The sequence below is a fragment of the Scyliorhinus torazame genome, chromosome 9, assembly GCF_047496885.1.
Source record: "Scyliorhinus torazame isolate Kashiwa2021f chromosome 9, sScyTor2.1, whole genome shotgun sequence".
In the NCBI taxonomy this organism is placed as follows: Eukaryota; Metazoa; Chordata; class Chondrichthyes; order Carcharhiniformes; family Scyliorhinidae; genus Scyliorhinus; species Scyliorhinus torazame.
In genome coordinates, this window is record NC_092715.1 from 100,061,001 (window position 1) to 100,073,393 (window position 12,393).

At 51.8% G+C, this 12,393-nt stretch overlaps 1 protein-coding gene across 4 annotated transcripts in view; it reads left to right on the plus strand.

The window, feature by feature from the left end:
* The window catches only part of rhobtb3 (Rho related BTB domain containing 3), a 294,119-nt gene that overhangs the window by 226,383 nt on the left and 55,343 nt on the right, over positions 1-12,393 (plus strand). For all 4 annotated transcript variants that reach the window (XM_072516320.1, XM_072516318.1, XM_072516319.1 and 1 more), the window contains exons 7-8: positions 80-192; positions 5,127-5,253. In XM_072516320.1, coding sequence (XP_072372421.1) covers positions 80-192; positions 5,127-5,253 — 240 coding nt within the window. The remainder of the gene's footprint in view (positions 1-79; positions 193-5,126; positions 5,254-12,393) is intronic.

Here is a 12,393-nt window from a genome sequence, read left to right on the forward strand (position 1 = left end):
AAAATAATGATTTTAAAATATACAATGTTGTCAATCAGATATGGTAATCCATTACAAAAATCATGTGATCTGTCACCAGGCAGTAATTGCTGGGATGAACTGAAATCAGTTCTCTGGAAGAAGCTGGAAAATCTAGAACAAGTCAAAAATGTGATGGAAATACTCAAACTGTTCTTCAAATGCAATGCTAAGGTAGGTAGCCAAATAATTTAAAGCCAAATACATAGCCAGGAAATAGGAAGTTTTTTTTTTACACCACTCTTATACCACTTAATTATTCTTTAAAGATACAGAGATGACAACCTGTGGTAACAGAGTAGCACCGTGGATTGTTTCAATATGAGTTCATGTTCATGATTTGTTACACTGCATGCTGAATCCCTGATTTATTTCTTTCAGAGAATAGGTGAGTAGTGGAAAACATGTTAGATATAGATTTAGAGTTGATCAGTGGATGGATGAATCTAATTCACTCACAGTCATTAAGGTCCCAGTATTTGTGGAGAAGCTACCAGGGAGGTTGTAATCAGCCAAAGAAGACACAGAAAGAAGGGCCAGTGGTACACTATTAACGGCTGTACCTTACTGTTTTGGGGGGATCTGATCGATACGGCAGATAAGTTGCCAGTTTTTCCAGTGGCTGTAAGGTAAAACCAGCATCAGGAGGCTGCAGCCAAGGAGCCTTGGGCATCCCCGACACTCAGGAGCAGGAGGGAGGTTGGTAATCAGTGCATGGGGCTTGAGGTCAGTGATCAAGAGGGCAGAGAGAGAGAAGCAATGATCAACAAGGGAGAAGAGAGAGGTATTGATTGTTGGGGGAAAGAGAGAGATAGAGTAGCTAGGATTGGTGGCAGAAAGGCCAAAGGGGGCTTGGTGGAGAACTCTTGCCCTTCCTGGCCCACAAAACAGTGCTGTAATGTGGAGGGGAAGGCGGTGGCACAGTGGTATTGCCACTGGACTGATAATCTCGTAGAACCCAGGGTGATGCCCTGGGGACAGGGATTTAAATCTCGCATGATAGATAATGAAATTTGAATCTGACAAAATCTGGAATTAAAAGTCCAATGATGACCATGAAACCATGGTTGATTGTTGTAAAATCCCATTTGGTTCACGAACGTCCTCTGGAGAAAGAAATCTGCTCTCCTTACCCGGTCAGGCCTACATGTGACTCTTAAAATTCTCTCTGAAATAGCCTAACAGGCCAGCCAGCCAACGACACCCAGATCCCATAAACGAAGAATGCCTGCTTCTTGTCAGCTGGGTTTCCTGAAGCCCAGGAACAATCAGTTTAAAATATGATACTGACATCCGCCACTATATAAAATGACAGCGGGCATGCACACATGTTCAGGTCACGATCCGCTTTAACTCTTTAATACCTCCATGGCTATCTCTCCATCAGAAGTGGGGGTTAAAATAAAGGCTGATCTGAGATGATCGAATTTGGACCAAATATAGATAAATTGGATTATTTTCAAAAATGTGAGAAACTAGGAACTGTGGAGCAGCAACAGGATTTGGGATCCAAGAACACAAATCAGTTAAAACTAGTACAGGTACAAAGAGCTACCAAAAAGGTTAATGGAATGTCTTCCTGTGTGACAGACCTAGGGAAATTACCTCCAATATTATTCAATGGGGGCGATTCTCGGCTCGCGTTGTGCCCAGCACACATCCCACTATGCTGTGAGAATAGTGTGAGAGTCTCTAAACTGTATTGCAATGGGCGCCGACCAGTGTGAAATGCCCCTGGTCAGCTGCAGGTATTGTCATCTGATTCATACCCTCACTGGACATGAATCAGATTAGCATATTTAAATGAGCAGCCTGAGTCTGGAGGGAATCACATCGGTCTCCACCAGATGTGATGACCATGGCAGGGAGTGGGGGGGGGGGGGGGGGGGGGGGGGGGCTCAGGGGACTTTGGAGCTCCGGGTGGTCAGGGACATGGCAGTGCCATGGTGCTTCCCCTGGCACCCTGGCAGTGCAACCAAGTTGGCACTGCCTAGGGTGTCAGGGCAGTGTCAGTTGGCACTGCCAAGAGGTGGGGCCTGAGAGTGGCGGGGCATGAGCGGGATGAAAGGGGGAGTATGAAGAGGAGTGGGGCATCTGGCTGCCCCATAGCGGTTGTTGCTCATCTGGGGTGTGGGGGGTGCTGATGCCAAAATTATGTGGGGGGGACAGATGTCAGTAAAAAGGGAGGAGACTCATTGGGGGACCCCAATGCCAGAAATCTTGGGGGGGTGGGTGGGATCGATGCCAACAAGGATAGTAGGGGAGAGCACTGGAGCCCTAATGCCGGCAATGTTGGGGGGGGGGGGGCCTTAACTATCACTTAGAGGCGGCACCCTGGCCCCTGTGAAACCTGGTTTTCCAGTGTGTTCAGGTACACTCGCCCCCTCTCCAAAACAATTTCTATGTGTGGGTGGATTACAATCCAGATCGCGCCGATCCACCTGACGGGAATTGCACCCCATTTCCTGCCAGAGACTACACTTCGAAAATATTTGCGGGAATTCCACCAATGGTTTTCTTTTCTTGTTGAGATATTAGTTGCCATTTTACACTTATAAATCCTTTAAAATTATTTCTCCAGTTAAATGAAATTGTTATATAGGTGATTGAATTCACACAACGTCAGAGCAATTCATTTTTATTTGCAGCTATTTTAGATTTTCAATTCAAGTCGATCCTTGCCGACTGTTGTTTCTTTGTTGCCGCAAAAAAAAGGGAAATGGTGATGCCCACACTCTGGAATCTTGTAAAACACGATGTGAGGTGCATTAACGGTGTTGCTCATACAATCAAGATGGTGATCTGCTCAAAGCCCATGAAAACACTCAGCTGATGTCACTATACATCACGTGTAATAGGTTCCAGACAGCCAGATGTCTGGATTATTTGTTTTCATTTCCCTTCACGTGTGAATGTATCCTCAAGTACCCTGCTTTGAAACGTACTGCAATGTTTCTAAACATCGAGGAGTTAAGTGTTTTCACTTCCGCTTTTCCTCAGCAGAACGCACTTAACTGCTTTTGATGTGGTTAGGGGCTGTCAATCATACTCTCACCTTTGTCCCACCGCATCAGGGCCATGCTGGAAAATGCTTGCACCAATCCACACCTGTGTGAGTCCCTGCCCAGAGTGCGGAGAATCTGGTGTTCAGACCATTAATAGGAAGTAAATGGGTTCAAATTATCCATTTTTATCCTCTTGCTGGTACAGGGCGCGAACTTCGATGCAGCCACCAGGGGGTGACTGGAGCATCGCAAATGCACTAATCCATTTTTTGCCCACATGCTGCATCGGGAACTCCCTGACAGGTGGCAGAGAAACCCCAGGTCAGATGGTGAAAAGCCTGTTCAAAGAGATAGGATTTAAGAAGTGTCTTAAAGGAGAAACGTGAGGTCAAGAGGTGAAATGAGTGTATTACAGAGCTTAGAACGAAGGCAATTGAAGGCACTTCCACCAATAGTAGAGCAATTAAAATTGGGATTCAAGAGGTCCGAACTGGAGGAGCACAGATATCTAGGACGGTTGTGAGGCTGGAGCTGATTACAGAGATAGGGAAGAGCGAAGAAAGAGAAATTTAAAATGAAGACATCACTTGGCCCTGAGCCAATGTAGTGAGCTCAAGGTGATAGGTAAGGTAAAGTCGCCATAGTGCCAAATGACCATAGGCTGCTTTCCCCTCTGAAGGGGAAGAGCTGACTGGTGGTGATTTAACCTGAGGATCACCACACCTCAGGTAAGGGGCAAAGTTGAGAAGGCGAGGCCTTCATGAATATCCTCAGCCGATACGGGAATTGAACCCACGCTGCTGACCTCGCTCTGCATCACAAACCAGCTATCAAACCAACTGAGCTAAACCGACCCGAAACAGAGTGTTAGGGGAACAGGAATTGATGCAAGTTAAGAAATGGGCAGCGGCATTTTGGATGACATCAAATTAACAGACAAGTGCATTGGAACGCAGTCTAAAGGTAACAAAGGCATAAATAAGAGTTTCAGCAGCAGGCATACTGCAAATCAAACTGGGATTTTGGGCTTGATTTAGTGGCCGTAGCGATGAGTCTGTCCACTGCTTTGGGGAGCCAGTGCCATTCCAGCTGTGGCTATTGCTGGGTGCCTCAATGCTATTAAAAGTCGATCAGGCAATTAGCGGGTTGGCTTTGGGGTTGCCAGGGCCCAAACAATGAATGTCCTGTCTCTGAGAGCTGCCGGCCGATCAAAGGCTGGCAGCTCGCCAACACCTGTGGTGGCACTGCCAGCACCGCTGTAGTCCTAGAAGGCGGAGCATCTGTGTAACCTTGGACCATGATTATTTGGATGGTGACATTTCCGACCCTGCTACCTGAAGAGTCCCTTAATGCATCCCTGCCGATATCCACAGCCCCACTGTTTAACACCCCAACACATATAAATTAGCGAGAGTATGTTGAGAATTTTAAAATCAAATCTTTGCTCAATGTGGGCCCTTATAGGCCAGTGACCGCTGGGTTGATGGGGAAATGGTGATGATTGGCCACTGGCATTAGAGTTTTGGAAGAGCTCAGGCTTATGAGGATGGAAGATGAAGGCCATCGAAAAATGCATTGGAATAGTCAGTCTCGAGGTAATAAAGGCCTGCTTGAGGGTTTCAGCAGCACATGAGCTGAGGCATGGTGGAGTTAGATGATGTTATGGAAGTGGAAGTAGGCCATCATAGTGATGGCAGAGATATGGTGTCAAAAGCTCATCTCAGAAGCATTATTCATTAATACTGGAATGGGTGAAAAGTTCACCTCACCCAAAGAAACATTTATTGGAAATTATAAATGTTTATTTAAAAGATAAGAATGAAACAATCACAAACAGCAATCCCCAGCGAACAAACAACCAAACAAGTCGATTGAATACAGCTACAAGCAACAGCATTCAAAGTTTTGTAGTGCCGCATTGATAAAACATTTTTCATTCCCAACCCTACACTTATCACACTTTGCTGGAATCCCTTAAAGAAAAATCTCTAAAAGAAAAAGGTAATAGATTTTCAAAAACCAGAATGACCCCAGTTATGAGCAGAATGAGAAAGTACAAATGGCTCAATTACATATCCCAATGTTTCTTTTCATACCTTGCAGACATTTTGTCCCAGCAATTTCAGCAATCAAGGAGCAAAAAGTAAAGAGCAATCTCAAAGTTACTGCTGTTCTTTAAGCCTTTTCTTTCAAAATCCTGGCTTGGCTGATGTCATCTTTATAGTACAAGGTATGGAGTTCATGACTCACTGTAGAAGTAAAAATGTTCAGCCTCTGTAGAACTGAATTATTATTCCTGGCTTGTTGATGCTCTTAACATAGTTTTATATTTCCCAAGAACAAGTGGGGAATGTAATAAAACAGTTGAAACCCTGATGATTTAATCGCGGTCAGAATTTCTGTGGGGAGAAAGCAAGAATTAGTTTATCTTGTTGTAGAAAGTGAGTGTTTTTTGAATTTTTCATCTTTGGGTTGGTTTCCGTCTCTCCATGCAGACTGTGGAGGTTGGGCCCTGGGGAAAAGGAGGTGACCCGCATTGGGATGTCTCTCCAATACATTTCCATCTCCGCCATGTGTGGTGTCTGCCAGCTCAATCAGAGCGACACACTGGTGGAGGGCTTGCCATTGGAGATGGAGGCCCACACCTCGGAAGCCCACACCCCAACAATGAGACTGACACTACGGCTTCACACTGGTGTCCTTATTGGTTTAAGGTCTCTTTTTATCATTAATTCCATGCAGGCAACTAAGGCACCTTGATGTTGAGGTTCCTTGTTCTCACTTGTCTGTCTCAGCAGTGTCCACCTGGTTGCTGGCCTGACATCACTGCTGCCTCATTGATTGGGCCTGCACTCTCAGGAACCTCTGTAGCGCACAAAGACTCCGTGAGACGAATAGAGTGAAGTCGATGAGGCTTTATTAAGCGTGTCTGTTCCCCAGCAGCCCGATAGTAAACTGGCCTGCGGGGGAAGACACCGGCTTCTTATACTTCGCCTTCAGGGCGGAGCTTGAGGTCAACGGCCAACCAGGACCCGGGATCTGTCAGCCAATGACATTAGGGCTTCCAGTCCCACATGACCCCCAATACATACTACCACATTCACCCCTTGTCAAAAATGAACCCGGCGGGGTGATGCTTCGTATGGTGGTAAGGGTTTACAGGGCTGGTTCTGGGAGGATAGAACATTTACATGGTAGTACAGTATTGGACAGTTTCGTCCTGTTACAACTATTTACAGCGGGTATAGGAAAAAACAAAATGTTCTTTGAACAGTCCATCTTTGTTTCACATCGACGCCACGAGTCGGTCGGGCGGTCTGGTCGTCCGTGTCGATCGCCTCGGCCCCGGCGGTGGTGGTGGTGCTTGTACCAGTGTTGTCGCCTCCAGGAGCCGTACGGTTTCAGCTGTCGGTGCAAAGGGGAGGGGGACTGATCCTCCTGGGAAGGGGGCGGTCGCGGGGTGCGGCGGTGGCAGGAAGGGGGGCGGTTGGGTTGATGGTGTCGGGGGGGGTGTGCGTGGTGCCGGCGGGCGCCAGATCCCGCAGGGAGACCGTGTCCTGTCGGCCATCGGGGTACTCCACGTAGGCGTACTGGGGGTTTGTGTGGAGGAGGTGAACCCTTTCGACCAACGAGTCCGCCTTATGTGCCCGCACGTGCTTTCGGAGCAGGATGGGTCCTGGGGCCGCCAGCCAGGTCGGCAGCGACGTTCCAGAGGAGGACCTCCTAGGGAAGACAAGGAGACGCTCGTGAGGCGTTTGATTAGTGCTTGTACATAATAACGACCGGATGGAATGGAGAGCGTCCGGGAGGACCTCCTGCCACCGTGAAACTGGAAGGTCCCTGGACCGTAGGGCCAGTAGGACGGCCTTCCAGACCGTGCCGTTCTCCCTTTCTACTTGCCCGTTCCCCCGGGGGTTGTAGCTGGTCGTCCTGCTTGAGGCTATGGCCTTGCTGAGCAGGAACTGGCGCAGCTCGTCACTCATGAAAGAGGACCCCCTGTCGCTGTGTACGTATGCGGGGTAACCGAACAGTGTGAAGATGCTGTTCAGGGCTTTAATGACTGTGGCCGCGGTCATGTCGGAGCAGGGAATGGCGAAAGGGAAGCGGGAGTATTCGTCCACTACATTGAGGAAATATGCGTTGCGGTCGGTGGAGGGGAGGGGCCCTTTGAAATCGAGACTGAGGCGTTCAAAGGGGCGGGAAGCCTTAATCAGGTGCGCTCCATCTGGCCTGAAAAAATGCGGCTTGCATTCCGCGCAGATGTGGCAGTCCCTTGTGACTGTACGGACCTCTTCTAAAGAGTATGGGAGATTGCGGGACTTGATGAAGTGGTAAAACCGAGTGACCCACGGGTGGCAGAGGTCCTTGTGGAGGGTTTGGAGGCGGTCAATTTGTGCGTTGGCACATGTGCCGCGGGATAGGGCAACGGACGGCTCGTTCAGCTTTCCCGGCCAGTACAAGATCTCATAGTTGAAGGTGGAGAGCTCGATCCTCCACCTTAAGATCTTGTCATTTTAAATTTTGCCCCGCTGTGCAGTATCGAACATGAAGGCTACCGACCGTTGGTCAGTGAGGAGAGTGAATCTCCTGCCGGCCAGGTAATGCCTCCAATGTCGCACAGCTTCCACTATGGCTTGGGCTTCCTTTTCCACTGAGGAGTGGCGGATTTCTGAGGCGTGGAGGGTTCGGGAGAAGAAGGGCACGGGTCTGCCCGCTTGGTTAAGGGTGGCCGCTAGAGCTACGTAGGAGGCGTCGCTCTCGACCTGGAAGGGGAGGGACTCGTCGATGGTGCGCATTGTAGCCTTTGCGATGTCCGCTTTGATGCGGCTGAAGGCCTGGCAAGCCCCTGTCGACAGAGGGAAGGTCGTGGTCTGTATTAGAGGTCGGGCCTTGTCTGCGTACTGGGGGACCCACTGGGTGTAGTACGAAAAGAACCCCAGGCAGCGTTTCAGGGCTTTTGGGCAGTGCGGGAGGGGAAATTCCATGAGTGCGCGCATACGTTCGGGGTCGGGGCCTATTATCCCATTGCGCACTATGTAGCCCAGAATGGCTAGCCGATCGGTGCTAAAAACGCACTTGTCCTCGTTGTACGTGAGGTTCAAGGCTTTGGCGGTCTGGAGGAATTTTTGGAGGTTGGCGTCGTGGTCCTGCTGATCGTGGCCGCAGATGGTTACATTGTCGAGGTACGGGAACGTGGCCCGTAACCCATGTTGATCAACCATCCGGTCCATCTCCCGTTGGAAGACCGAGACCCCGTTTGTGACGCCAAAAGGGACCCGTAGGAAATGGTATAATCGCCCGTCTGCCTCGAAGGCTGTGTACTTGCGGTCACTTGGGCGGATGGGGAGCTGATGGTAGGCGGACTTGAGGTCCACGGTGGAGAAGACTTTATACTGGGCAATCCGATTGACCATGTCGGATATGCGGGGGAGAGGGTACGCGTCTAGTTGTGTGTACCTGTTGATGGTCTGGCTATAGTCAATGACCATCCTTTGTTTCTCCCCCGTCTTCACTACTACCACCTGCGCTCTCCAGGGACTATTGCTGGCCTGGATTATGCCCTCCTTTAGTAGCCGCTGGACTTCGGACCGAATGAAGGTCCGGTCCTGGGCGCTGTACCGTCTGCTCCTAGTGGCGACGGGTTTGCAATCCGGGGTGAGGTTCGCAAACAAGGACGGGGGTTGCACCTTGAGGGTAGCGAGGCCGCAGATAGTGAGTGGGGGTATGGGGCCGCCGAATTTAAACGTAAGGCTCTGTAGATTACATTGGAAATCTAATCCCAGCAAGGTGGGGGCACAGAGTTGGGGAAGGACGTTAAGTTTGTAGTTTTTGAACTCCCTCCCCTGCACCGTTAGGGTAACTATGCAGAATCCCTGGATCTGTACGGAGTGGGATCCTGCAGCTAGGCAAATCTTTTGTGCGCTGGGATAGGTGGTTAAGGAACAGCGTCTTACCGTGTCGGGGTGTATAAAACTTTCCGTGCTCCCGGAGTCGACTAGGCATGGCGTCTCATGGCCGTTAAGTAGGACCGTTGTCGTCGTCGTCTGGAGAGTCCGGGGCCGAGCCTGATCGAGCGTAACCGAAGCGAGCCGTGGTTGTAGTAGTGGGGTGGGGTCCGTTGTTGCCGTCCAAGATGGCGTCGGGGATGGACAAAATGGCCGCCCCCATACATCGCACGTGGCTGGGGGGTCACAAGATGGCGGCGGGGGTGGACAAAATGGCCGCCACCATGCGTCGTACAGGTCGGGGGGCGGTCCAAGATGGCGGCGCCCCTCCTCCCCTCGTGGTGGTCGGGACCCAAAATGGCGGCGTCTGCGGGTCGCACAACGGCGCCCCTCCCCTCGTGGTGGTCGGGACCCAAAATGGCGGCGTCTGCGGGTCGCACATGGTGTGCTGGGGGGTCTGGGGAGCGCTAGGACCGCGCGGAGCTCCCTCACTGCGAGCACCAGGGCCGCGAGCGCTAGGACCGCGCGGAGCTCCCTCACCGCGAGCGCCAGGGCCGCGAGCGCTAGGACCGCGCGGAGCTCCCTCGCCGGGGACAGCGGTGGTCGGGGCCCAAGTCGGCGGCGCCGGCAGGTCAGGCGTGGGGCCGCGAGCACAAGGAGCGCGAGGAGCTCCCTCACCGGGGACAGCGGTGGTCGGGGTCCAAGTAGGTGGCGCCGGCGGGTCAGGCGTGGGGCGCAGGACGGGGGTGAGGGTGGCGTTCGGGACGCGAAAAACCCCTTCCTCTCCGTGGAGAGTGTTGGCCGGGACCCAAAGCGGGAGCGCCGGCGGCGGGTCGTACATGGGCTGCGGGGAGGGGGGTTGGGGAGCGTAGGCGGCGTGCAGGGCTCCCAGTTCTCCCGGGACCGCGGTGGTCGGGACCCAGAGCGGCTGCGCCTGCAGGTCGTACAAGGCGTGCTGGGGGGGTTGGGAGGCATAGACTGCTTGTAGGGCTCCCTGTGGCCCCGGGACGGCGGCGACCTCGCGGGATCGGCACACAACCGCATAATGGCCCTTTTTCCCGCAGCTTTTGCAGATGGAAGCGCGGGCCGGACAGCGTTGTCGGGGGTGCTTCGCCTGGCTACAGAAATAACAGCGGGCGCCCCCGGTGCGACTCGGCGTTTGGACTGCGCAAGCCTGTGGGGTGTCCGGGGGGGGGGGGGGGGTAGGGGATTTGCCGCGACGGGTACATACGGGGCCCAATGGCCTGCCGCGCGGTCGGGGCCGTAGGCGCGGGTATTACGCGCGGCCACGTCTAGGGAGGCTGCTAGGGCCCGTGCCTCTGAGAGTCCTAGCGACTGTTTTTCTAGAAGTCTTTGGCGGATTTGGGAGGATTGCATACCTGCCACAAAAGCATCGCGCATTAACATGTCCGTGTGTTCGTTTGCATTCACCGACGGGCAGCTGCAGGCTCGTCCCAAAATCAGCAGCGCGGCGTAGAACTCGTCCATCGATTCTCCGGGAGCTTGCCGTCTTGTCGCGAGCTGGTAGCGAGCGTAGATTTGGTTAACTGGGCGAACGTAGAGACTTCTCAGTGCTGTGAACGCCGTCTGGAAATCGCGGGTGTCTTCAATGAGGGTGAAAATCTCCGTGCTCACCCTCGAGTGCAGGACCTGCAGTTTTTGTTCGTCTGAGACTCGGCCTGTGGTCGATCTGATGTAGGCCTCGAAGCAAGTCTGCCAGTGTTTGAAGGCTGCTGCCGCATTCACTGCGTGGGGGCTGATCCTCAGGCATTCTGGAATGATCCTGAGCTCCATAGTCCTTTTTAGGCACGCTTAATAAATTGTAGCGCACAAAGACTCCGTGAGACGAATAGAGTGAAGTCAATGAGGCTTTATTAAGCGTGTCTGTTCCCCAGCAGCCCGATAGTAAACTGGCCTGCGGGGGAAGACACCGGCTTCTTATACTTCGCCTTCAGGGCGGAGCTTGAGGTCAACGGCCAACCAGGACCCGGGATCTGTCAGCCAATGACATTAGGGCTTCCAGTCCCACTTGACCCCCAATACATACTACCACAACCTCCTTAATAGGACATCAGGTGCATAGGCGGCCTCCAGAATGCCCTTGGATGGGCACGCACCTGCGGCACGGTAGCCCAGTGATTAGGATTGCTGCCTCACAGCTCCAGGGACCCGGGTTCAATTCCGACCTCCAGTGTCTGTGTGGAGTTTGCACTTTCCCCTCTGTCCGCGTGGGTTTACTCCGGATGCTCCGATTTCCTCCCACAGTCCAAAGATGTGCAGATTAGGTGCATTGGTCATGCTAAAATTGCCCTTTAGTGTCCAAAAGGTTAGGTGGGGTTACGGGAGTAGGGTGGAGACGTGGGCTTAAGTAGGGTTCTCTTTCCAAGGGTTGGTGCAGACTTGATGGGCCGAATGGCCTCCTTCTGCACTGTATGTATGGACATCGGCAGGCCTGGGCCTCTCCTATGGGCCCAACATCGGGGTCCTGACACCTGTTGAAAAATTCCAGCCCACTTGTCACCACGGGAAAGTACAATTCGGTCTTGTTCTCAATGAAGTGTGTAAACTGAATGGATTGCAACACCCGATTTTTTCAACTTTGGTGTTCTTCATTGGGGTTATTTCTCTATTATCTTGGAGAACTTTATAATGAACAACACCATTGTAATCAGTGTGTGTTGAAAGATGGTGATTGGTGTGTGTCCAGTAATGTTGTGATCAGTTCTTCGTTCTTTAATGATGGGGGATGTTGGGCAGTCTGCAGCTGCATTCAGTATTTTTTTGTGCATCAATCTACAAATCCACACTTCTGAAATTTTACAACTTTGAACATGTTCAGTAAGATTTATAAATGATGCATTTCCTGGCCATTTCAGCAAAACACAGAGGCCTGTAACCTCTGTGGAGTGGCAATCAGAGTCAGATTGCCCATCCACTTCTCATTACTTATCTGTAAGAAGCCACTCCTTTCTTGCCCAACTTTCCGACTCAAGTCAGGTGAGAACAGTGTAGTACAACAGGAGCACAAGGCTTTATGTTGAGGGCAGCTGAGTCAGAGGTAAGGAAGGCATGCCCCCTTTCTTTAAAAAACACTAGCTGCTGTACAACAAGTAGGTTTACAAGTCAGGCCACTTTGAGAAGCCAGGGAGAAGTTACATTTGTAAGGTAAGTGGGCAGGAATGGGGGAGTGGGGAGGGGACGTGGATGATCAATGGGATAGGGAATCAGGAGGTCGGGGGAGAGAGACAGGAGGTCAGTGCAAGGAGGATCAGGTGATTAAGGGGTTTGGGTGGTTAGTTGGGAGGTGGAAGGGTCGGGTGGTCAGTGGGAGGGGGTGAGTTGGGTGGTCAGTGGGATTATGGGGAAGGCAGTCTGGGTTCCTGTAGGAGGTCAGGGTCCCCGTAGGAGGTCAGGGAGGTAAACAA